This window comes from Phascolarctos cinereus, unplaced genomic scaffold (genome assembly GCF_003287225.1).
Source record: "Phascolarctos cinereus isolate Bilbo 61053 unplaced genomic scaffold, phaCin_HiC Scaffold_5;HRSCAF=322, whole genome shotgun sequence".
Lineage (NCBI taxonomy): Eukaryota > Metazoa > Chordata > Mammalia > Diprotodontia > Phascolarctidae > Phascolarctos > Phascolarctos cinereus.
Window position 1 is genome coordinate 375,728,504 of NW_027555958.1, and position 24,900 is coordinate 375,753,403.

At 44.0% G+C, this 24,900-nt stretch overlaps 1 protein-coding gene across 1 annotated transcript in view; it reads right to left on the reverse strand.

The window, feature by feature from the left end:
- Nucleotides 1–8,921, reverse strand: part of RASSF5 (Ras association domain family member 5) — a 45,931-nt gene extending 37,010 nt beyond the window's left edge. The window contains exon 1 of the mRNA XM_021002943.2: nt 8,294–8,921. Within this exon, the coding sequence (XP_020858602.1) occupies nt 8,294–8,413 (120 nt within the window). The 5' untranslated portion in view covers nt 8,414–8,921. The remainder of the gene's footprint in view (nt 1–8,293) is intronic.
- Between the last annotated feature and the right edge of the window lie 15,979 nt (nt 8,922–24,900).

Genomic DNA, 24,900 nt, shown 5'->3' on the forward strand with positions numbered 1-24,900 from the left:
GGCTAATCTCCCTGAGAAGACCGTCTATGCCTGGTGTCTCTAATTCTTTTCCTTTCAATCAGTTCTAAACGCTTTGCAATCAGGTCTCTGATATCATCATTCAATGAACGTGCTCTCTCCAAAGTTACCAGTGGTCTCAACTGCCAAATCTGATGGCTTTTTCTCTGTATATGGCCTTTGACACTATCGATCACCCTCTTCCTGGATACTTTTTCCTCTGGGCTTTTGTGACATAGCTCCCTCCTGGTTCTCCTTCTACCTGCCTGACCACTCCTCCTCAGTCTCCTTTGCTGGATCTTCATAGTAGCACCCATTTGATGACAGATGTCCCCTTTTCTCTTCTCCTCTTATTTTTTTGGGAGGGGGATTCTTCTCTTCTTATACAAGGGGTTCTAAACCTAGGTCCATGAACTGTTTAAAAATGTATTTTGATAACTACAGTTAAATATAATTATTTTTCTTTGTAATCCTATATATTTTATGTAGCTAAAATATTCTGAGGAATCCATAGTTTTCACAAGACTGCCAAATGTCACAAAAAAAAGGTAAGAACTCCTGTTCCATCCCATGGCCCTTGGTGATCACATCAGCTCCCATGGGTTCAATGATCATCTCTATTCAGATGATTCCCAGATCTATACATCAACCTTGACTGCTCTCCTATTTTCAGGTCTCAAATCTCCAATGACCTTTTGAATGTCTCAAATTGAACATGTTCAAAATAGAATTTATTATCTTTCGCCAAAAAAACTTTTTCCTCTTTGAAACTTCTCTAATATTGTCCATCATCTGAGGCACCCAGGCTCAGAACGTTGCTGTTGTCCTTGCCAACTCAATCATGCTCACCCCCGCATCGACAATTTGTTGCCCGATCTTGTTTCCACCTTCACAACATCTTATCTATACAGGTCCCTTTCTCTCCACTCACCCAGCCACCACCCTGGTGCAGCCTCTCATCACTCCAGGCCTGCATCACTGCAATAGCCTCCTAATTGAATTCCCTGCTTCAGGTTTCTCCTCATTCCAATTCATCCTCTACTCTGCTGTCAAAGTGGTTTTCCTAAAGCACAAGAGCTAATCATCTCTCTCTGTGTCTCCATCTCTGTCTGTCTGTCTCTCTCTCTCACACACACACACATACACACACACACACACACACACACACACACACACACACACACACACACACACACACACACACACCCCTACCACCTACCCTGGTTTACAGGGCATTATCCTTTAAAATGACCCTGAGTTAAGCCACAGCTTAACCTGTCCATGGGTCTACACCGACTTACCCCTTCCTCTGCCCTCTGCCTCTTTTAGTTGAATTAATTCCATTTGATTAACAGAATCAAAGATGCTGCTTCTTCCTTTTATGTCTTCAGAAAAAATAACTCTTGTCTACCTCCTCAAGGAAGACTTTGATCTAATTCCAAATCTCAGAGAGGTTGTGACTTGCCGAAGGTCACACAGCTAATAAGTAGAGACAGAACTAGAACCCAAGTCTTCTGACTCCAAATCCAGGAATTTTCACTCTATATCACCTGGCTCTACAACTCTTGTCATCTGTACTCCTCATCTGGTACATTACTTTCTTGTAATAACAATAATAATAATAATTCATACTTATACAGTGCTTTAAAATTTACAAAACATTTTATAAATATTACCTTATTTGATCCTCATAACAACTCTAGAAGGTAGGTGCTAGTATCCCCATTTTTCAGATGAGCAACCTGAAGTTGACAGAGGTCAAATGACTTGCCCAGGGAAACAAAGCTAGGAAGTGTCTGACATAGGATTTGAACTCAGGTCTTTCTGACTCCAGGTCCAATGCTCTATCCACTATAACAATGTGTTATATCTACTTATCTGCAGGACACCTTGAAGGCATGGACTGTGATATATACTTCTTTACATATCCTCATAATAGCTATAGTAGGTACTTAACAAATATTTGATTTATTGAACGAATTTTGGAGCATAGGTAGGACATCTGTCCTGTGTCCCTGTGAAGTTGTTGGGGCAGGTATTATCATCTGTAAGCTGGGAAGTTATAAATTCTAGAAGAGAAATGACTTGCCCAAGGTCACATGCCAGTCAGTGACAGAGCCAAGGGTAGAGGTCGAGTCTTAAGACTGGCCATCTGTGGCTATTTTCACAATGCTATGTTTCTACTCCACATGTGCCCATGTTGAAAAGCAGTATCACATCACTGCAGAAACAGTAGCCTCGGAGCCTGAAACCAGGGTCCCTGCCCCAGTGTTGCCATAAAAAAGCTGTGTGATTGTGGGGAAGTCATCTACCCTCTCTAGGACTTTATTTTCCCATCTATAAAGGCAAGTAGCTGGGCCACCTGGGGGATCTGCTCTAACCTTCTGCTGTCTTGTCTCTCTCCCAATGGACAGCAGCCCTCAGAACTCTGGGCAGGTTCCAGAGCTCTAGGAAGAGCTATGTCTGGGCAACTGCTCAGCAGCTGAAATCTTAAATTGCAGCCATCTGTAGGTATTTGAGAGCCCATGGTGATGGAAACTGGCCGTACGGCTGGCTTGGGTCAGATCCTCCTTCTGGGTCCAAAGGAAAGCACGGGAATAAAAATCATTGCCGGGAGAGAACAGAGAGAAGGTGGCTTCACAGTCACCCACCCATCCTCTAGCTCCCTCAGTTGACCAAACCTTGCTTTTCTCATGACCCAGGTCACTGGTTCCATTGAAAGAACCCTGGGCTTCTGCACATAGAACCAGGAGACCAGAATGATGATCCCGGCTCATCTCTGACTAGCTTCAAGGCTTCATCTTGATTCCTAGACTAGGCATAATCATATCTCACCTTCTAGCTTCAAATGGATTTGTAGTAACTACCATAAATATGTTCTGAAAAAAGTCATTCAATTCAATTCAACATTCAATTCAAATGCATGCTGTGTGCAGAATATGGCACCCGCAAGATTCAAGGTGTGGTTAAGGCACAATTCCTCCCTCATGGAGCTCACAGGCTAGTAGGCAAATGACAAAAACACAGATAACTACATTACACAATATTATAAGATAAGTGTACAAGAGAGGTCCAAGCAAAATGCTAGGTGGGGTCCTCAGGGAGTTGTCGGAGCTAGGGAAGGGAAGAGATCGTTGCTGACTTGGCAGGATAGAATTCTGGAAGACTTCCTGGAGGCAGGGGCACTTCAGCTGAGCCTTAAAGGATTTCCAGAAGGGACAAGGGAAGAGGATACAGGAAAAGGGGCATAGAGGAAACTATGAGCAAAGGCACAGAGGTGGGAAAGCACTGGACATACACTGGGAATGGAGAGTAGTCCAGTTTTACTGGATGGAATGCAGCCTACTTGGAAGGGAGTGGCATAAAAAGACCAGATAGGCAGAGTGGCATCAGACTGCGAAGGGACTTGAATGCCAGGCCAAAGAGTCTGAACTTTGTTTAAGAGGCAATAGGGAACTACCAAAGAGCTTTGAGCAGGGTGACCAGATGGGGTCTGTGAATAGGGCAGATTAGTATGGTAGCAGTGGAAAAATGCACTGGAGAGGGGAGACAAATGAAAGCAAGAAGACCTGTAAGGAAGCTATTGCATTAGCTAAGATGGCTGGTAATTAGGGCCTTCACTAGTCAGTCAGTAAGTACTTAGTAAGGGACAGCTAGATGGTGCAGTGGATGAAGCACTGACCCTGAAGTCAGGAGGACCTGAGTTCAAATCCATCTCAGATCCAACACTTGACACTTACTAATTGTGTGGCCCTGAGCAAGTCACTTAACCCCAATTGCCTTAAAAAAAAAGGTACTTATTAAGCACTCATTATTTGCCAGGAATGGTGCTAAGTGCTGGACAAGTGTCACTGGGTTGGTGGTGGTAGGAACAGAAAGGAAGAGGGGACGTGAAGGAATTAAAAATACCATAAAGGGAAAAACACCACTGGGGGCTCATAGCACCAACATTCTAAAGCCAATGTAGCTCCCACTTGCTGTAGATTGCTAGTTCCCCATTACTTACATATACCCCAATTTTTACTCACATAAGTAAGATCTGGGGCCTAATTTCCTATGTCTACACTGGAGAATACCCCAGGACATCCTGCTTTAGCTATTTACCTGCTGTGGCTGAGAATGGTGATTCAAAATTAAGTCCTCTCCCACTGAATGAGATACTGGGCCAGAAGAAGGCAGCCAGATGGCCTTCTGGTGAAATAAGGCCCCAAGCTGGATTGGTCTAATGTAAAAACTCTGGAGTCTGAGTCAGAGACCCTGGATTTAAATCCTGGCTCAATCACTTACTAGCTGTATGATTGTTGGCATGTCCCTCCCCCATTCTGGTCCTCAGTTTCCTCTTTTGTGAAATGAGGGATTTGGACCACAGGACCCCCTTGGTCCCATCCAGATGTAACCTTCTAACATTCTGTTCTTCTGTGAGTCCAAGATCTAGCCAGTGACTTTCTCTCTTATTACTGGTTCGACCTTGGCTTCACACTTCCGGGTGTGAGGTTCCCCTTCTCTGGGAGAGGAGGAGGTGACTGACTGCTTCCTCTTGCCTCCTCCCAGGGGTAGAGTTAGGACACAGTGACAGGAGGGAGGCCTGGTTTGTGCTCCCTTTGAAGTGGTGCGATTCAGCATTAGCTGTGTGGAAGCCTCTTGCCAGTAGCAAGATGTTGCTGTGCTTCTGCTCCAGCAAGGAGCTGAGGAGGAGTTAGGTCGTTCTGACAGGGCTATTTATAGCAGGTGCTACAGCCTCTCCAATGTGTGGGCTTTGCCACCCCTGCCACACAGAAACACAGGAAGAGTTTTTTTCCCCCCCAGGAGACCCCATCTCCCAGGGTTGCAGGTGGGAGTTGATGGAGGATGGGAGAAGAGGAATCCTTTAGAAACTCAGCCCTTCTCTTTCCATAGGGAGGAAAACAGCCAAGGAAAAAGAAATCTGCATGCTGTAAGGAAGGGAATCTTTTTAAAATCCCCTTTGGATGCAAGGCTGAGTAAGAAATGAGTTCTGGAAAATGTTATTTAAAAATAATACATTTTTGTAATATTCCTATAAGGGCAACTGCCCCACCAGATTCCTCCCCCCTCAACCTCATCCCCTAAGCCATATGCATCTCTCCCTTAGTCCTGCCCATCTCTCCAGCCACAGTGATATCCCACCCCACCCCCTTATCCCAGCCCTATTAGGGTGATTTCTCACTCATCTACCGAGCTCCACAATGTGGAGCTCCAGGCTGAAAGGGAATCAGCTGGTGGAGAAAGCTTCTATGCCTGATATCAAAGCTCATTATAATTCAGCCCAAACCCTTCAAAAGCAGCAATCCTCCGGAGAGAGGTGTTAAAATTATCACCACCATTTTCTACCTCCAAAGCATTTATTAATCACCTCTCTGTGCTGTGCGCTATACTTTGTTCTTGGAGTCAGGAAGCCTGTGCTAGGTAGAGTCCTGGGTTTGACACTTGAAAATTATGTGGCCCTGGGCAAGTCATTTCACTTCTCTGAACCTCCATTTCTCATATGTAAAATGGGGATAATCCATCAACAAGAATTTATTTAGTGCCTAATATGTGCCAGGTACTGTATTAAGCACTGTAGCCATAAGGCCATAAGACCTGCCCTACCTACCTCTTCTGAGAGGAAAGTGTTTTGCAAAATTTAAAACACCATAAAAATGTGAACTATTATTTTACTATCTGAGTTAAGCTGGCATGGATCTGGTCCTTTACAGGATCAGACTTTAAGATCGGAAAGACATAAGAATTATTATACCCATTTTGTAGGTAAGAATACTGAGGGTCAGAGAGATGAAGTGATGTGCCCAATCAAAGATTCACAGAATTTGAGACTTGGAAGGGACCTCTAGTCCAACTCAGACATGAAAGGAAGCCCTGCTATAATATATCTCACACGTGGTCATCCACCCTCTGCCTGAAGTCCACCAAGGAAGGGAAATTCACCGCCTCGTAAGGCAACCAAGTCTGCTCTAACGATAGTTGTTCAGTCACATCTGACTCTTCATGACCTCATTTGGGGTTTTCTTGACAAAGATACTGGAGTGGTTTGCCATTTCCTTCTCCAGCTCATTTTCAACTGAGGAAACTAACAGAAACAGGGTTAAGTGACTTGCCCAGGGTCACAGAACTACTAAGTGTCCGAGGCTGGATTTGAACTCATGAAGATGAGTTTTCCTGACTCCAGGCCCTACACTTGATCCACTGTGCCACCAAGCTGCCCTCTCTAAGGCTTAGAAAGCCTGAATTTGGGGGCAGCTAGATGGTGTAGAAGATAGAGCTCTGGCCTTGGAATCAGGAAGACTTGAGTTCAAATCTGGCTTCAGACATTGACGCTTATTAGCTGTGTGACCCTGGGCAAGTCACTTAATCCCATTGCCTGGTGAAGAAAGAAAGAAAGAAAGAAAGAAAGAAAGAAAGAAAGAAAGAAAGAAAGAAAGAAAGAAAGAAAGAAAGAAAGAAAGAAAGAAAGAAAGAAAGAAAGAAAGAAAGAAAGAAAGAAAGAAAGAAGAAGAAAAAGAAAGAAGAAGAAAAAAGAAAGACTGAATTGGATTCCTGAACACTTTCTCATCCTCACAGTTCTGGGTTTTGCTCTCTGGGGCCAAACTAGAAAAACATCTAGTCCCTCCTGTATGTGACAGCCCTTCTAATCCTTGACAACAGTTACCAACTCCTCCCTGGATCGCCTCTGCTCCAGATTAAACGTGCCCAGTTTCATTAGCCTATGTTCACGTGTCATGGACTCAAGGCCCTTCACCCATGTTGACTGCCCTCCTCTGTACGCTCTCTAGTTTTCCAATGTTCTTCTTAAGCTGGGTGTCCAGCACTGGACACAATATTCCAGATGAGGTCTGATAAGGACAGAGTGGAGGGGCACCCCTCTCTTCCTGGAAGTTAGACCTCTCTGAATGCAGGCCATCAGGAGATGTTTTGGGTCGCTCCATCACACAGCTAGAACAAGTATAGCCAGATCCAAGTCCTCTGACTCCAGATCCAGTATGTTTATCTCGAGGTCCTGCTACCTTGAAGATCGAACAACTAGTGGCAAAGGGCAGAGGGACTGAACTAACACGGAACCAACACAACGTATGGAGAAAAGAACTCTGATTTTTACCGAGCAGAGAGAGGTCAGGGGAATTGGGGGGGGGGTGAGTGGAGGTACAAGGGGTGGGGGAAGGGAAGTTGTTATGATCACCTCCCAGACATGAGACCTTAGAATTCAGTTTAAGCAAGTGCTCTTGGCAAGGTGAATTATTGATAGGGAGGCCCCAGAGATGAGGCTGAGATCTTTTTTGTTGTTGTTAATTATAATCCGGACAAGAATCTTGAATTATTGATGAGCCTGCCACACACCTGTGAAATTTAACAGCTCAATCTCCCCCAACAAATGGTCCCTTTTCAGACAGCCCCTCCCAGAATTTGGCTCAGAGCCCTCCTCTCATAATTAAAACAAAAAAAAAGCCAAGCAAACAACTCTGCCACTACTATAGCCAAGATATGTAACAGATAGTGAGACAAGAATGCAACCATTTTGTGTGGGAGGGGGGTAGGGGACATGTTGGTTGTGTTTGGGAAGCAGCCAGCGGGAACCCCCCCCCATTCCAAAGTTTCATGTAAGCCATGGTAGGGGCCTAAAGCAATCCAGGAAGTTAAAACTATGAAGTGTGGGAAAATTATTAGCTCAGAGGCTTTCAGGTCAGCCCTCCTCTTGAAACACTCTTGACTTCTGCAGAGTTGGAGAGCTCTGTTTTTAAGATGGTTTCTGAGCAAAGCCCTATGGGGACTGAAATGCGGAAGTCCCCACCTTTGTCCTGCTAAGAGCTGGAGTGGCATCTACCTTCCAGCTAATCCTTCTGGGGCATGGATTTAGCTGATAAAGGCAGAGGGTGCTGCCAACTTTTACCTTCTTACATTCACAAGCGACACCAGACCACCCCACCACGAGATCACACCATCATCACAGTTAGGACAGACTACCCTAGCTAGAGCTAAAGGATTGGTTGCATAAGATTAAGATGGGAGAAACCAAAACTACCCTGGGCAATTTGCCTAAAGGTGCCAGGCCATCCTCTATCCAGCCTGGCATCTTCAGGAGAGGCAGCCTCACATATCCTAAAGGCAAAAAACAAACAAACAAAAACCACCTTCCCAGTCATACACAGAGAAACAGACAGACAGACCTGTAGCTTCTTCCTGGGTGTGAGGCATCCATCCTGGCATAGAGTCCAGGGAGTTGGAGGGGCCCTTATTTCCCCCCAAATAAAGGTAGCTCCCTCCCTCTTTGGGTTTTCCTTTTTACCTGGGAGGGGGCCTTGCTCTGTGCATTCCTGAAAAAGGAAGTCTTGGCAGTAAAGAAACAGTCCTCCAGATCTTCATCCAGGCTGCAGTACCCACTGCTCATGGTGCTGTCCACGGTCATCTACCGCGGGGGCCCGCGACGGGAGGCGGCTCTCTAGCTCATGGGCGCGAGGCAGCCTGGGGGCAGCGTGCGCGGTGGTGAGACCCCCGGAGCTCCGAATGCGGCAGCGGCAGCGAGCGGGAGGATTTCTCAGTTCAGTTCCTGTTCAACCAGGGAGCCAGCAGGATGCTGTGTGCTCAGCTCCCCCCGTGCTCCTGCTTCCAACAACCCCTCGCCTCCAATTCCTCTGCTTCTGCTGGCTTTTCTTGCCACCTCCTTCCTTTACTTTAAAAAAGGACCGCTGGCTCCTCGGCGGGCTAACCTTTTCCCTTCTCCGCCCACAGCCCTCCTTTCCCTAACAGGCGCAGCTACAAAACACCGGTGTCAGACCTGGGTGAGTTTCTTCTTTGCCTCCCTCTCAAACTCACTCACCATCTGTGGTTTGATCTGGTCGCTGTCGCGGCAGGGCTGAGCATGCAAAGCTCGCCATCTCACCACTGCCCCCCACCCCCTCTCCCCTTTCCTGCCACTCTCAGAGTTTGCAGTAGAGTTCAGAAGCCACTTCCTCTTGCAAGGTTTCTCTTCAGGCTTCCTTCAAGCTGTCATGAGTTCTGGGGGTGCAGGCTGGGGTGGGGGGCTGCCAGGTAAGGATGGGTGATGGCCGCCCTCAAGCCTGACTGGGGGGCTGAGAGGAGGCCATTCATTCTCTAGACCCCATGTCTCTTCCCTCTTCTCTATCTCTCCTATACTCAGTGGCAGACCTTCTGGCTTTCTGCTGTGGGCTTCTGGGGTAAGAAAGCTGGGTCAATCGACACGAATAGAAAAACAAAATAAATGCCAATTGTTCAAGAAATAGCATTTTAGCTGAGGAGTTGCCAGAAGACACATGCAAAATCCTTGTTGAACATATGGGAAGTGTATGCAAAGAAAACTGTCTCTCTCTTACACCTGACCCAGGGTCTTTAGGAATTGCTGGGGGGGGGATTAAGTTTTAGAGATTCTCACTACTGCACAAAGCTTATTTACATATTCTTAGATGACTAAGAGAAGTTTCTACCAGACTCTTTGCCCAGTCCCAACTTTGGGGACAATTCATTTGTAAATCCCCATTTGACTATGCTTGTGATTCTGCTTGACTGTCTTACAAAGATGTGCAGAGGCCCTAGGGCCTCCTGGAGCATATGTTATAAGGTGAGGCTGATTATCTCCCCTTCAACTTCTGGTCCCCATGATAATAGATTTATAGCTAGGAGAGACCTCTGAGCCATCTACTCAAAACCCCTGTTTTGTACTGTACATATGAGGAAACTAAGGCCCAGCATGATTAGAGGACTGACCTGAGGTGATACAGGGGGAAAGAGGTGGGGTTTGACCCCACAACCTCTGATTCTAGACCCAGTATCTTTTCACTATGCCATGCTGCTCCTATGGGCTAGTGCTGCAACATGTTTGTCTGTTTTCTCGGCATTATACAGGTACCGTAACCAGCCTTAAAGATAATAGGACTTATGGGGCAGCTAGGTGGCGCAGAGGAAAGAGCACCAGCCCTGAAGTCAGGAAGACCTGAGTTTAAATCCGGCCTCAGACCAAACACTTGACACTAACGGTGTGACCCTGAGCAAGTCACTTAACCCCAATTGCCTAAAAATATATCTATATCTATATCTATATAATAAGGCTTAGAGCCCAAGGAAAATGGAGTAGTGCCTTTAGATACCCAGGCCCTAACTGTACCTGTAAGATCACAAAGGACCGTGCATGCACTGGCTTAGTCAAGACCTCTTCAATACTGAATCCCCACTACCCCAAGTCATGAACCATTTCACAAACTCCCAAGAGCCCACTCCTTCAACAGAATCTGGCTCTTTCTGCCATTTAAATGTTCAAGCAGGTTCCCCATTGGAACTTTGGTGGGAGGGAAGACTCTGTCCATCTCCATTAAGCTACCAACTTCAAGTCCTGAATATTGTTCTGAGAAGACCTTCCCCTCTTTAGCTAATGCTAATAATAGTTCAGAAGGATTATAAAATGTGTTCATGGTGACAAAAATGTCCAGCTCAGGAACAGGGACTTCAACTGCTAATTTTTTTCCCCTTTACACCACATTGACTCTCTGAATTTGTTGTTGCCAGGGGGGTTCAGAGGGCAGTTTGAACTGGCTCACTCTTCTCCACACAAACCTTTTCCCAGAAGCCTAAGAGTGACTGGCAGGCACAAATACATGATAACTAAAACCCCGCATCCCCACAGGCCTCCTTGGCTCAGACAGAAAAGTCAATACCAGTAGCTGCCTCGGCCTCTGGTCACAAATGGCTTTAGGTGGTAGAGGTCAGTGGAGGAAATAGATGCAGCAAGAATGAAAGAAAAAGGTCCCCCATCTTAATGGGGCAAACTTTTTTCCATGTGGGTGATTTGGGAGCAGCTTTTTTTGGGGTGCTCACCCCACCCTACCCAATATTCCCCAGGAAGATTATCTAGGTTAGGGTGGTATGAGGCTTCATTAGCCCTTTCCCTCATTCAATGCACATCCCAAATCAAGTGTCACAGTGATAAATGATGTTGAGGTGGGGGATCTGCCTGTTAGACCAGCCATCAATAAGAGCGGCTCTGGCTTTGTCCCGACAAAGACTAGGGGATGTTTGCTTTTCACTGTACCATCTAGGTAGGTGGAAATCTTGGATATGTTTTCAGAACTGAGCCGCCAACTGAACCCAGCAGTGCTTCATATTCTTAGAATAGCTCAGGGCTCCCAGAAAAGGTCCTGCTGAGTGGCTCATTTGAAATGTGCACTTTTAAAAGACTATTTAGAATAATCCTTTCAGACATTATACCCAAGATACTCCTTCTCCAGGAAACAGAAGGGACACTCAAACTGTGAGTGATGTCTTAGATGCCTGGCCAGATTGGAAAGAATTCTTAAGTTGATGGTGTTTTTATAGGATGCCACGTGTCATTCCAAACATGCTTATCAATACCATGTTTGGTAAGAAGCTTCATGCTTTCCAAAACACTTTCACCTCCATTAACTTTCCTTTCACTCAATCAGGAATCATTTATTAATTGCGTACTGTGTACCAAAACAGCTAGGTGGTACAGTGGGTACAGCACTGGGCCTGGAGTCAGGAAGACTCATCCTCATGAATTCAAATCTAGCCTTAGATTCTTCCTAGCTGTGTGACCCTGGGCAAGTCACTTAACCCTGTTTTCCTCAGTTCATCATCTATAAAATGAGCTGGAGAAGGAGATGGCAAACCACTCCAGTGTCTTTGCCAACAAAACCCCAAAATGGGGTCCTGGAGTCAGACACGACTGAAAACAACTGAACAAAAACAACAACTATGTGCCAGGCTCTGGGGAATATATAGCCCACTTGGTGATGAGCCTCTAGGCTGATCTTCATATGGCAATCATACTGGGCCCTATATTAGAGTTTCTTCCATGTTGGGAGAATCTACCAGAAAAACTCCCTTAAAAGGCAGTACAGTAGATAGAGTACTGAGTCTGAAGTCAGGAAAACTGAAGTTCAATCACTTTTGTCTGCCTCAGTCTCCTCAACTGTAAAATAGACATTGTGAGGATCAAATGGGATAATATTTGTAAAGTACTTAGTATAGGGTCCTGCCTCAGTTTCCTCAGCTGTAAAATAGACATTATGAGGATCAAATGAGATAATAATTTATAAAGTACTTAGTACAGGGTGGGGCACACAGCACATGCTTAATAAACACTTCTTTCCTTCCATGAACTCTTGAGATTGTCACAATGACCCTCTGAGTGAGGATAACAGTTTTACCAATAAAAAACTGAACCACAGAAGGGATCTGCTCAAGGCTACCCAGCTAATTAATGATAGAACCAGGACTAGAACTGAGTTCTATTTTTCTGACTCCTACTTTTCTAGTTCTGAGTCCAAATGAGTCCAGTATTCATAGTGAGACAGAAGCCAGGCTATGTTGACAGGGTCCCTAGAACTAGAAGGAACCTTCGTTGTTGTTGCTGAGTCATTTTTCAGTCATGTCCAACTCTTTATGACTCCATTTTGGGGTTTTCTCAGCAAAGATACTAGAATGATTTGCCATTTCTGTCTCCAGCTCATTTTACAGATGAGGAAACTGAGGAAAACAGGGTTAAATGACTTCTCCAGGGTCACACAGCTAGTGTCTGAGGCTAGTTCATGAGGATGAGTATTCCTGACTCCAGGCCCAATGCTCTATCCACTGCGCCACTTTATATAAAATGATTTGCAAACCTTGCAAATATCGTTATTATTTTAGAAGGTTCTACCATGCTGGAAAGGTTTTGAGTACACTCCTGGAGATAGACTGTGTTTATATTCCAGGAAGCAGAATAGCTTCTCTCTCCCTCACTCCCCATAGCCAGTTGCCCGGTCTTTGTTCATTCTACTTTCACAGCATCCCTTGCATTTTCCCCTTCTCCCCCCTCACATAGTGATCACCCTTGTCCAGGCCTTCATCACCTCTCACATGGTCTACTGCAATAGCTTTCTAACTGATCTCCCTGCCTCAAGTCTCCCCACTCCCAACCCTCCTCCTTGGCTACATCACACTCAGCGACTCCCTTGTGCCTCCAAGATAAAACACAAATTCTTTTGTGTGGCATTTAAAGTCTTGCAATCTAGCTGCAGTTGACCTTCCTAGGCTCACTGCACCTCATTCTCCTTCATATTGTCCAGGCAAACCGGCTTCCTTGCTGTTCTTCACGGACAACATTCCATGTTGGGGCTCCCTCGGCTCAAGCTGTCCCCCAGGTTTGAAATGCCCTTTTTTCCTCACCTCTGCCTCTTGGAATTCCCAGCATCCTTCAAAACTGAGCTCAGGTTCCACCTCCTTACTCCCTCTCCCCCAGTTATCCTCTTACTCCAAAACTCTCATATTTATTAGAATATATTTTATATTTACTTATATAGCTATATGCATCCTCCAAATGAAATGTGGAAATACTAGATCAGAGGGATGTGGTTTGATAATATATTTCATGTTATTCTTGTGGAAAAGGCAAAGAAATGTGGACATCATGAAAATACAGTTAGATGGAGTTTGACAAAGGCTGAATAGTCAAAGAATTAGTTGTTATTAGTTAAATGTCCCTTTGGTAGGAGTGCCCAAGGAACCCATGCTTGGCTCTCTAGCATCTTTATCAGTGGCTTGGCTAGAGGCAGAGATAGCACATTCAAATCTGCAAATAACACAAAGTTGGGAGAGACAGCTAATGCCCTAGAAAACAGAGTCAAGATCACAAAAGATCTTGACAAGCTGGGGCGTTCTTTCCATTTTGAGATAGAAATTGAATAGCTATCCATGTCAAGTCTTACAGGTGAGTTAAAAAAAATCAATCCTAGAATTATAGGATAGGGGAAGCAGGGTTAGACAGTAGCTTATCTGAAAGAGATCCTGGAGTTCTGGTGGGTAAGCTGGTTCTGGTGGGTAAGCTCAGTATGAGTCAGCAGTGTGAGGTAGTAGCCAGAAGAGTTGATTTTATATTGGGCTACATTAAGAGAAGCAAAATTTCTAGGATGGCTTCCTTTCACATGTTGTCTTCCCCATCTGAATGTAAGCTCCTTAAGGGCAGAGATCATTTTCCTTTTGTTTGTATTTATATTTCCAGTACTAAGGGGCACCTAGGTGGCTCAGTGGATAGAGTATTGGATCTGGAGTCAGGAAGACTCATCTTTGTGAGTTCAAATCTGACCTCAGACACTTACTAGCTGTGTAACCCTGGGCAAGTCATTTAACCCTATTTGCCTCAGTTCCTCATCTGTAAAATGAACAACACAGTGCCTGGAACACAGTAAGTGCTTAATAAATGTTTGTGGACTTCCTGACTAAGGAGGTGAGAGTCCTTCTCTACTCTACCCTGAACAGACCACTTCTGTACAGAGTATTCAATTCTAGGCCCCAAAGTTTAAGGAGAACATTGATAGGCTGGGTTTTGCGGGAAGGGAGAGAGGGGAAAATCCAGAGGAGGTTAACCAAGATGCTTCATGTTGTATCACAATAAGCTGAAGCTCTTGGAGGATGCTTAGGCTGAAGAGAATTCATGGGAGACATGATTCTGTATTTAAGTATTCAAAGGGTTATCGTGTTGTAGTAGAAGCAATATCAATTCTAAGTGCTTCTCCCCCTACCCCCTTACCTCCCACATAGGCTGGTTTAATTTTTCTTTAAAAAAATATTAAAGTCATACTCAAAACTTAATTGGCCTGGGGGACTAAGGCTGGAACCATGTCTATAGTTTTCTGGTAGCCTAAATACCAAAGGTAGGGCATGAGGAGTCAGGAGATCCTCCCTTGGCACCTGCATGCCAAACACAGAGACAGGTAAGCTATACCCAATCAAATCAGTGCTGTGTCCTTGCTGAATACACTTCCCATGTTGCGGTTAAGAAAACCTCCTTTTGTTAACAGATAGATGGTCTACGGATGTCTCATGTTATGCCAGTCCCAAACCTGAACCACTGGACTGGCTGCCCACACATGTGGAGAAAGGACTGGACCAGTCATGTTTGGCCCCAGAGGGCAAAACCAAGTGGAAGTGACCAAGAAGTCAGTTTCAGGAAAAACTTCAATGCTTAGAGCTGTCCAAAAGTGGGATGGGTTGCTTGGGAGGTAGGGATTCTTATTAGATGGAGGTCCTCAAGCACAGGCTGGATGGCTACTTGTTGGGTATGTTATACCAGGGATCAGTTTTCATGAGATGGTTGCTGAGGTCCTTTTCAATTTTAAAATTCTGTGAGTCTTTGAATGGAAACTCCTTGAGGGCAAAGACTTTCACTTTTGCCACTGCATACCTAGCATCTGGCACAGTGCCTGGTATATGGTTCGAGTTTAATAAATGCTTTTTGACTGAAGGTAGTAACTTCTTTAGCCATAAAAGGCCATGAAACAAAAAAAAATACAAAATGGCTCTCAGTCTGTGTTGCCCTCCCCTCTTTGCTTCTGCAGTGATGGTGGGATAGGGAAAAAAAAGGAGCAGGAGGTGCTAAGATGGTCTATAGACATAAGCTTAGCTGTTCATAAGTCAAATGTGAAAGCTTATTCCAGTGACTAAGGGGACAGAGCTCCAGAGGAAGAGAATCATATTAATATTTACATTCTTGCTCTAAATGAAGCCAGAAGACAAAAGGAAATGTCATCTAAGTGAAAGGATGGCTTTACGAGTTCTTCACAGAGAGGCCAATAAAGGAATAGGCAGGGTTGGTTTTATTGTGTATTTAAAAACAACAAGAAATATCATTTCATGGGATATTTGGTTGCTTTATGTCATATTGCTTATGGTGGGCAATTAGCAAAGACCACCATGAAGGTAACTACAGTGTAAGTGCTAACATCTTAGCATAGGACAAGGAAAAAGAGAAATCCTGTGAAGAATTAGACCCTTCAAATTAATCAACATATATTTTAATACTCAGAAATTGCAATGCAAAGATGGTCATAGGGCAAGACAAATGTTAAAAAAAAAAAAGACCAGAGGCTTTTAGACCATTTAGATGCCTCCTGACTATATGTCAAGAATATCTATCTTCCCCAAGAAGAGAGATGGGAGGCATTGGACATGGCAAGTTTGGAACGACATCACCAAAACCAAAATTGACGATATCCTGGAAGCAAGTAAATCATTGGTTACTGAAGTGGGAGTCATTTTCTAATCAATTGTCTACCATCAGCTCATCAACTTATTAGAGAGAGATGAAAATAAATGTCAAATGAAAAAAAATAAAAATGAAAAGATAGAGCATGCATTTAAAATAACTTCAACTTGACTAAAGTTATAGCTGACAAATGGGAAATGGAGAAAAATACAGACCATCATGTCCTAGAGAAGTTGAACCTAGACACAATGAAAGGACCATCAGTATCTAAAAACCACGTCAGCCAGCAAATACTTGGTCTCCTTACCACTCAGAGAGGTATGGTGGCCAGGATAATGCTATTTTAAAAGCTATATTTTTTTTGGTAAAATTTTATGGAAAAAGACATTGGAACATGATGATGAGAAAAAAAATAACAAGAGAAAATTATTGGCAACATCACTTCATAAAAGAAGAAATAGTGGAGAGAAAATAAGTTTATAGAAATCTTGGCAAAGGAACCAATTAAATCACATCATCCCCAAAGCAACTGAGAATGAAACTGGAAGAATAAACAACTAAGTAGATAACATGTCATGATTTCTACAACACTACGTTTTTCCCCTTTGGACTCTGGCACCACGGTGCCCAGTGGGCTTCACGAAGAGGTAGAAAAGGCACCAGACAAAACAAAGATGAGAAAATACAGCTGGGCTAGACCAAGTAGGCAGAGAATAGGACAGTGTTGGAGACAACAGTTTTGAAAGCTTTTGAGGGACGGTTTCTCAAGATAGCTGAAAGAAGGGAGAAGAGCAAATGTAGAAAAAAGTTACAGATATAATTACCCCCCAAATATAACCAAGATAATATCAATAACAACTGATCTTTATGCCTACTTTCCCATTTCTACAGTCTTTATGGGAATAATTTAACTATATAGGGCAGCTAGGTGGCACAGTAGAGACAGCACCAGGAAGATTCATCTTCTTGAGTTCAAATCTGGCCTCAGACAATTACTAGTTGTGTGACCTTGAGCAAGTCACTTAATCCTGTTTGCCTCAGTTCCTCCATCTGTAAAATGAGCTGGAGAAGAAAATGGCAAACCACTCCAGTATCTTTGCCAAGAAAACCCCAAATGGGGTCATGAAGAGTCAAACACAATTAAAGAACAACCAAAAAGTCCTTTCCAGCTTTAGCATTCTCTGGGCCTATGAGTCATTCATCCTCTAATCAAAATAACAATTCCTTGCATTTTCACAGAATTTTCACATCAGAGATAGCGTGGTACAATTGCAATAGATCTAGAGTTTTGGAATTTAGTCTAGGACTTAGAGTTAAAAAACTGGGTTCAAATCCTGACTCTGACAACCTCCTAGCTGCATGATCATGAGAATTTACTGAACCTCCTCAGAGCCTGTTTCCTCATTTGTAAATGATGATGCTAATACTCCTACCTACTTGCCTCCCTCAGCCATTCAGTCACCTGGCATTTATTAAGAGCCTACTACTGAACAACCTATCAAGGGTAGCTCAGATGAAGGTATGAATGAGAAGGAAACAGGAAGGCTGTTCAAACAATACTTTTATAGCCCCACAATTCACAGATAACATTTTTACAATCATCAATTGACTGGAAGGTGCAGAGAACAAAAGATTCCACTGTATTGTTTTATTATTATTATTGTTATTTTTTAAAACCCACATTTGATCTAGTAGAGCAAATGCTGCCTCAGAGGCTCTCCTGCAACAAAATGTCTCCCATGCACATGTTAAAATTAGACAAGATGGCTTGAAAGATGAAGCAGAGATACTTGGCTCGACAGCCCTCTGATTATTAATCTCAACCAAGGCATATAAAATAGAGGCATATGTTCACCAGGGGTACTTATTATTATCACAGCTCTAATAGGATTCTGGCACCTGAGCAATAAGCGGAGAGGGGGAGGGGTGGTTTAGAGTATGCTGATAAAGGGAATTGGTGTCTCTGTTGTGATGGCCACCCTAGTTCATGATTTAGGTAGCCTGGAGACAGAAGTCATAGGACTCATAGAGCTCAAGCAATTGGGAGGTCATGATGTTCAAAGGGGTAAGGATCAATACAATTGAACTGATTGGATAGAAGAAGGAATTACTAGGTGGTCTCTAGGGGACCACAGTAAGGATCCAGACAGGGTGGTGTGAACTGTCAAGGAGAAAAGGATGTCATCTCAGTTAATGACGATGTCAAAAAGAGGGTCTGAAAGTGGCAGTGGGAAACCAGGACTGTGCCACTTTGTACCTAAGTGAAGGACTTTACATTTATCCCTAGTGAATTTTATCTTTTAAGATTTAGCTCAGTGAACTAACCTTATCAAGATCCAAAAACAACAAGGAGTAATGTGTTGATGTTGTAAAGAGACCTATTGAGTACCTGGCACATAGTAAACTCAGTCTTAACCCTCTCTAGTCCCTTTTCCACAATAACCTCTGGACCTCTGCTCTAATGGTAAACACCCCCTCATCCTAGATCTCTTCATTTCACATTCCTTTCCTCTTCTGGTGCTCACCAAAACCAGCTTTCTTCTGAAGACACCACATTTTCGCCCCCGTCCTCCACCTGCCAAGTTTACTATGGGAGGAGGGAAGGGAATATTGCATTTATATGGCACCTGCTATGTGCCAGGTACTCAATAACTGCTTTTACAAATATCGTCTCATTTGATCTTTACAACCACCCTTTGAGGTAGGTGCTGTTACCATCCCCATTTTACAGTTGAGAAAACTGAGGCAAACACTATCTCAGCCTGGATTTAATTTGAACTCAGGTCCTTCTGACTCCAGGGCCAGTGCTCTAGCTGCCCCAAACTCACTGTCTTTCAAAGCAGCTCACATCTACTTTTGGACAAGAAGTTTTTCCTGACCTTAAATTTAAATAGGTCTCTTTACAACATCAACACATTACTCCTTGTTACTCCCTTTGGGGTTAAAGAGAGCATATCTGCTACCTCCACCACACTACAGACCTTCAAAGACTGGAAGTTATCAGGTTCCTCCTGAGGTTTCTCTCTTCCAGGCTAAACATGCCTACTTCCTGCTATGACATAGGCTCGAGACTCTTCACTATGCTGGCTGCCCTTCTCCAGATCCTCTCCAGCTTATCAGTGTTCTTCTTAAACCCTGTTGTCCACAGCTGACCACGGTATTCTTCATGAAGTCTGAAAAGAGCCGGGTACAATGGGGCAATTGCCTCCCTGGAACATGCACCTGTCCTAATGGAGCCCAAGGTCACATTACCGTGTTTTTGGCTGCCACATCACACCGATGATTCATATTGAGTTTGTCACCCACTAAAACCCTAGATCCTTTTCAGAACAGCTGCTAACTATCCATGCTGCCCCCCCATCTCATATTTATGGAGTTGATTTTTTGTACCTAAGTGAAGGACTTTACATTTATCCCTAGTGAATTTTATCTTTTAAGATTTAGCTCAGTGAACTAACCTTATCAAGATCCTTTTGGATCTTGTCATTAAATGTGTTAGCTATCCCATCAGCTTTGTGTTTTCTACAAACTGGAGGAATATACCCTGTATGTCACATCCAAGCAACTGATAAAACTGTTAAACAGTGCAGGGCCAAGTATAAATCCCTGGGTTATTCCACCGGAGATTTCCTGCCACAGAGATAACTGAAACCTTTATGGGTCCTTTTAGAGTCTGGCCATCCAACCAGGACTGAATCCATGTGATTGTATTATCATCTAATAACATGTCTCTCCTTCTCCACAAGAATTATTGGAATGGAAAACTTAATCAAAAGCTTCAATAAACGTCTAGGTAGACCATGCCCACAGCACTCCTCATTGGCTAGTTTAGTAATGGCGCAAAAAAAAAAAAGGAAATGAGATTAGTCTGGCATGACTCGCTTTTAATGAAGTCATGCTTGTTCTTTGTAATCGCTGCTTCCCTTTCTAGATACTGGCCAACCCTCTCTCCAAAGTTCTATTTTAGAATTTTCCCAGGAATCAAAGTCAAGCTCACTGGCCTATCACTTGCAGACTCTGGTCTCTTCCTTTTTTTTTTTTTTAATCAGAACAACGTTTGCCCCTCTCCAGTTTTGTGGCGCTTCTCTTCTTTTCCATGACGTTCCAAATAAATATTATTGATAGTGACCTAGAGGTCACATCTGCCAGTACTTACAGGACCCAAGGATGTTCCCTGAACCAAGTGACTTGAATTCCTTATGGGCATCAAAGTGCTTTGTTACCATATTTTTATTTATCTTAATACTCCCTATTAGTCATTCTTATCTGTCCTTCTCAATGTTCAAAAAAAGCATTCTCCTTTACAGAGGAAACAGAAGCAAATTAAGAATTAAATATCACCACCTTCTCTGTGTTTTGTCAGTGATCATCATTCCATCTGTCATATACAGAGGTCTTCTACTTTCTTTGGTTCTCCATTTTTTTTCTCAATATAATTTTTTAGAAAATCCCTTTTTGTTTTTCTTAATTTCCCTTGCCACTCTGATAGGGAAAGTGACTTGCTCAAAGTCATACTGGCAATAAAGATTCTAAATTCTAAAATATTTACCTCCTATGTGCAAAGTACCATGCTTGTAAGTCCTTCAACTAGCATATATTAAGCGCCTACTATGTACCAGGTAGTGTGCCAAGCTCTGGGGATACAAAAAGAGGCAAAAGACAGTCCTTGCCCTCAAGGAACTTAGACTGCAATGGGGGAGACAAATGCAAACAATTCTATACAAACAATATATAGACAGGAAAAATTGGAGATACCCAGAGGGAAGGCACTCATGTTCAGGAGGACTGGGAAAGGCTTCTTGAAAAGATGAGACTTTTAGCTGAGACTTGAAGGAAATCAGAGTTGGGAAGAGTATCTTATTAAAGGAACAGCAAAGACGTCTGTGTGTCACAGGACAGCAGAGTATATGGGTGGGGGGCAGGGGAGTAGTGTAAGACTGGAAAGGTAGGAAGGGGTCAGGTTAAGAAGTGCTTTAAAAGCCAAATGGGGCTTTCTATTTGGTCCCGGGGGCAATAGAGACCCAGTGGAATTGACTGAATTGGAGAGGGAGGGAGGTTACTTGGTCAGACTTGTGCTTTAAGGGAGATCAGTTTCCTAAGATCATGTCTCACTGGCTTGGGTAAGAAGCACAGGTTTGCTGGGATGAATGAGATTGAGAATCTGCAACGCCAGCGAGTCCTGGGAAGCTTCAGGTGAGCCAACTAGCGTGGTTTAGAACCACAGTGACCTCTCCTTCCTTGTCTCAGCAAAAGCCAAGTTCTGAGTCCTGTGTTTGGAGAAACACACATAATTTTCCTGTGCCTCCTCAGCTCCCCCGTGTGATGGCACCACGTACAAGCATTGGCCCGTCTATCAAAGGCTGCAGAAGCTCAGGGTGGGCCAGGGAACCTCATCTTGCAGTGGGGTTTTGGAAAAGCCACATCAGGGTTTGGAAGACAAGAGGCTAGACAGCGATGTAAGCAAAGGGCCCGGAGCCAGGAAAGTTTGAGTTCGAGGCCAGCTGAGTCACTGTCTCCCTGCAGGGCTGGAGTGGGCTGCTTTTCACCGGGCCCTGCACCTCCATGTCTGCCTCAGGCAAGGCAGGTGGAAAGTTTTAAGGAGACGGTCTTTAAGGGCCCTTTGAGCTCTAATTGGCTTTAGCTCTGCAGATGGGGGAGCCAGCAACATTTTGTGATGGAAGGCACTGGAGTGGAGGAGGAGGGAGGGATAGCCTTGCCTAGAAGGTGCGGCTTGAGCTGAGCTTTGAAGAAAATAAGGGCTTTTAAGAGGGATCCCTGTGGATGGGGGTAGTTCTAGCCCTGGGGAAAGGGCTGTGCAAAGCCTGAGGAACCGCAAAAAGGCCAGTCAGGCTAACCTGAGGAATGTGGTGGGGAGTAATGCATGGTGAGCCTGAAATGGTAAGCTGGGCAAGGTCATGAGGGGCTTCAAATGCCAGAGTTTTGTCTTTGATCTCAGAGGTAATAGGCAGCCCCTAGAGTTTATTGAGCAGGGGAGTGACATGGTCAGAATTTGTGCTTTTGAGTCATTTTGGTAGCCATAAGGAGGATAGGTTGGAGAGGAGAAGACAGCAGACTTCTCTATTGTTTGTTAAGCTGAGAAATAGTCATATTGGGAGCCCTCAGCAAGGAGTCCATGACTCCTACTCTTCATCTTTTTTTCTGATCACTTTCTAGATACTTTTTTTCTTGATGGTCCCTTACACATCATTCTTTCACTTGCTTTCTCTGGAGAGGAGGGAGGCTGAATAGAAGAGCAGTGAAAGAAGGCTGAATTTGGAATCAGTGAGACCCCCTAATCTGAGCAGCCAGTCACTCACAGGATAACAAATGCAGAGCTAGAAGGCATCTTCCGTCGGCTCTGGGCTTTCTCTCTGGCTGTCCCCCGTGCCTGGAACACTCTCCCTCCTCAGATCTAACTACTGACCTTCCTGGCTTCCTTTATGTCCCAATTAAAATCCCACCTTCTACAGGAAGCCTTCCCTAACCCCTTTTAATTCTAGTGACTTCCCTCTTATAATTATTTCCACTTTATCCCATGTATTGCTTGCTTTGTATATATTTGTTTACATATTATATCCCCCAATAGATTGTAAGCGCCTTGAGGGCAGAGACTATCTTTTGCCTCTCTTTGTATCCTCAGCACAGTGCCTGGCACATATTATTATTGTTCAGTTGTTTCAGTTGTGTCCTACTCTTCATCCCTTTTGGGGATTTTCTTGGCAAAGATACTGAAGTGGTTTGCCATTTACTTCTCCAGCTTATTTTACAGATGAGGAAACTGAGGCAACCACTTGCCCAAGGCCACACAGCTAGTAAGTATCTGAGGACAGGTTTGAACTCAAGCAGAAAAGTCTTCTTGACACCAGGCCCAACACTCTATCTACTGTGCACTGCTTAATAAGTTTTTATAGACTGTTTAATTAATCAGGTCCAACCCTCATTTTTCACTGTTGAGGAAACCAAGTCTCAGAGAGGCTGTGATTTGCTTGGGGTCACCCAAGCAGTAAGCAGCAGATCCCAAGACTCCAAGACCCTTTTGCTGTCCTAAGCTGCCTCCTAATTCAACCTCTCTGGGCCTAGTTTCCTCATTAGTAAAATTCTGGATTGGACCAGATGACCTCAAGGTTCCCTCCCAGTTCTAAATCTATGGCCCTGTGATTCTCAGGGCTCTATTAAAGGGTGTTGTAAGAGTTACATGAGATAATGGATGTAAAGCACTTTGTAAACTTTAAAGTGCTCTATAAAATACCAGTTATTGTTATTATCATTAGGAGCCCTAGCCACCAGGCCTCCAATCTGCTGATGACTTCATTCCCTGAACTTTCTCCTTCACTCCCAGGATCTCCAGCAACAGTTATAGAACATGGTGGTGGTAAAGTTTAACAATTGGCTGGGGGGGGGGAGGAATTAGGAGGAGGGAAATGTGTATGCACCCATACTTTTAAGTTGAATCTCATTATTAACATTTTCTTTAAGTGTAGAAATCAAAACAATAAATCAGGCCCCTATTTGTATCCGATTTCTGAAATTTAAATGTTCCCCAATGAAATGTTAAACAATCGGCTCTCCAAACTTGAGCCCAATCCTGGCTTTTAGACTTTTAAATCCTCTGGGCTTCAGTACTCTGATCTGTAAACTAGGAGCAATCACCTTGAATTCTTCTCCTCCTCATCCTTTCCTGTGTTCTGAGGAAAAACAACATTTGTTCAGCAGGAGTTGGCTCAAACCACAAAGTCTGGGGCCAAAACAACTCTTTGGAGTGTAGGGAAAGGTAAGCCTCTCGAGGGCAGGAACTGATTTTTCATTTTGTCTTAGAATCTTCAGTGCCTAGCACAGAGTAGGTGTTGAAGAAATGCCCCTTGAATCAAATGGAACTGAAAGAGTAGCAACATTCTAGAGTTATTTGAATCCATAACCCCCTGTGCCCTGTCTATTGAGGGGTATCTGCCATAAAAACCATCCCCTGAACTCAGCTCCCAAGTCCTAAGCTGTGGCCTGTCCTCTCCCCAGCACCTCTAAGGGAAATATCATCATCATTATTGTCATCCTCCTCCTCCTCATCAACTAATTTTTATATAATGCTTCAAGGTTTACAAAGTGTTTTACATATATTATCTCATTTGACCCTTATAACAACTCTGTGAGGGAGATGTTATTGTTGTCCCATTTCACAGATGAGGAAACTGAGGCTTATAGAGGTTACATGGCTTGACCATGGTCACACAGCTATCATGTGCCGGAGGTGAGACTTGACTGACCCCAGGTTTCTTCTAATTCCAAGTCCAATGCTTTATCTACCACTCATTTAATCAGCACACGTTTACGTGCCAGATGCTGTGCCTAGGTGGGGATACAAAAAACTAAAAATAAAATAGCTCCTTCCCTTGAGGAGCTTTCATCTTGGGCACACATGTACACAGAAATTTAGATAGTAAATATAGGCAAAGTATAGGCAAAACAATTTCCAAGGGGAGAGCACTAAGTGACGGAGTGGGGAGGGGCTGATTTAAGATTAGCAACAGTGGAGGCAGCTTGGGAGAAAGCAGGGGATTCTCATAGGCCCAGGTGAGGAGGCAGTCCATCCCAGGCTGTGTACCACAGAATACCGGCAGGATGTTTTTGGACAAGATCACCTCTAAGGTCCTTCCCAGCTCTATCTCCTCTGGGCACCCTCCACTGCTCACTCCCTCTTTGTAAATAAAACTCTTTAATCTTCAGGGCCTCAGTGTTCATATCTATAAATTGGGAGCAACCACCCTGGGCTCTCCTCTCCTCATTCTACCACCCACTCCTGGTTTTGATATTGACCTGCTAGCAGTGTGGTCACCAGGCTCCATGCTGACTTAGACAGCATAGTGAATGCATTCCAGAGAGAGGAAGAAGACCCCTGGGCAAAGCTT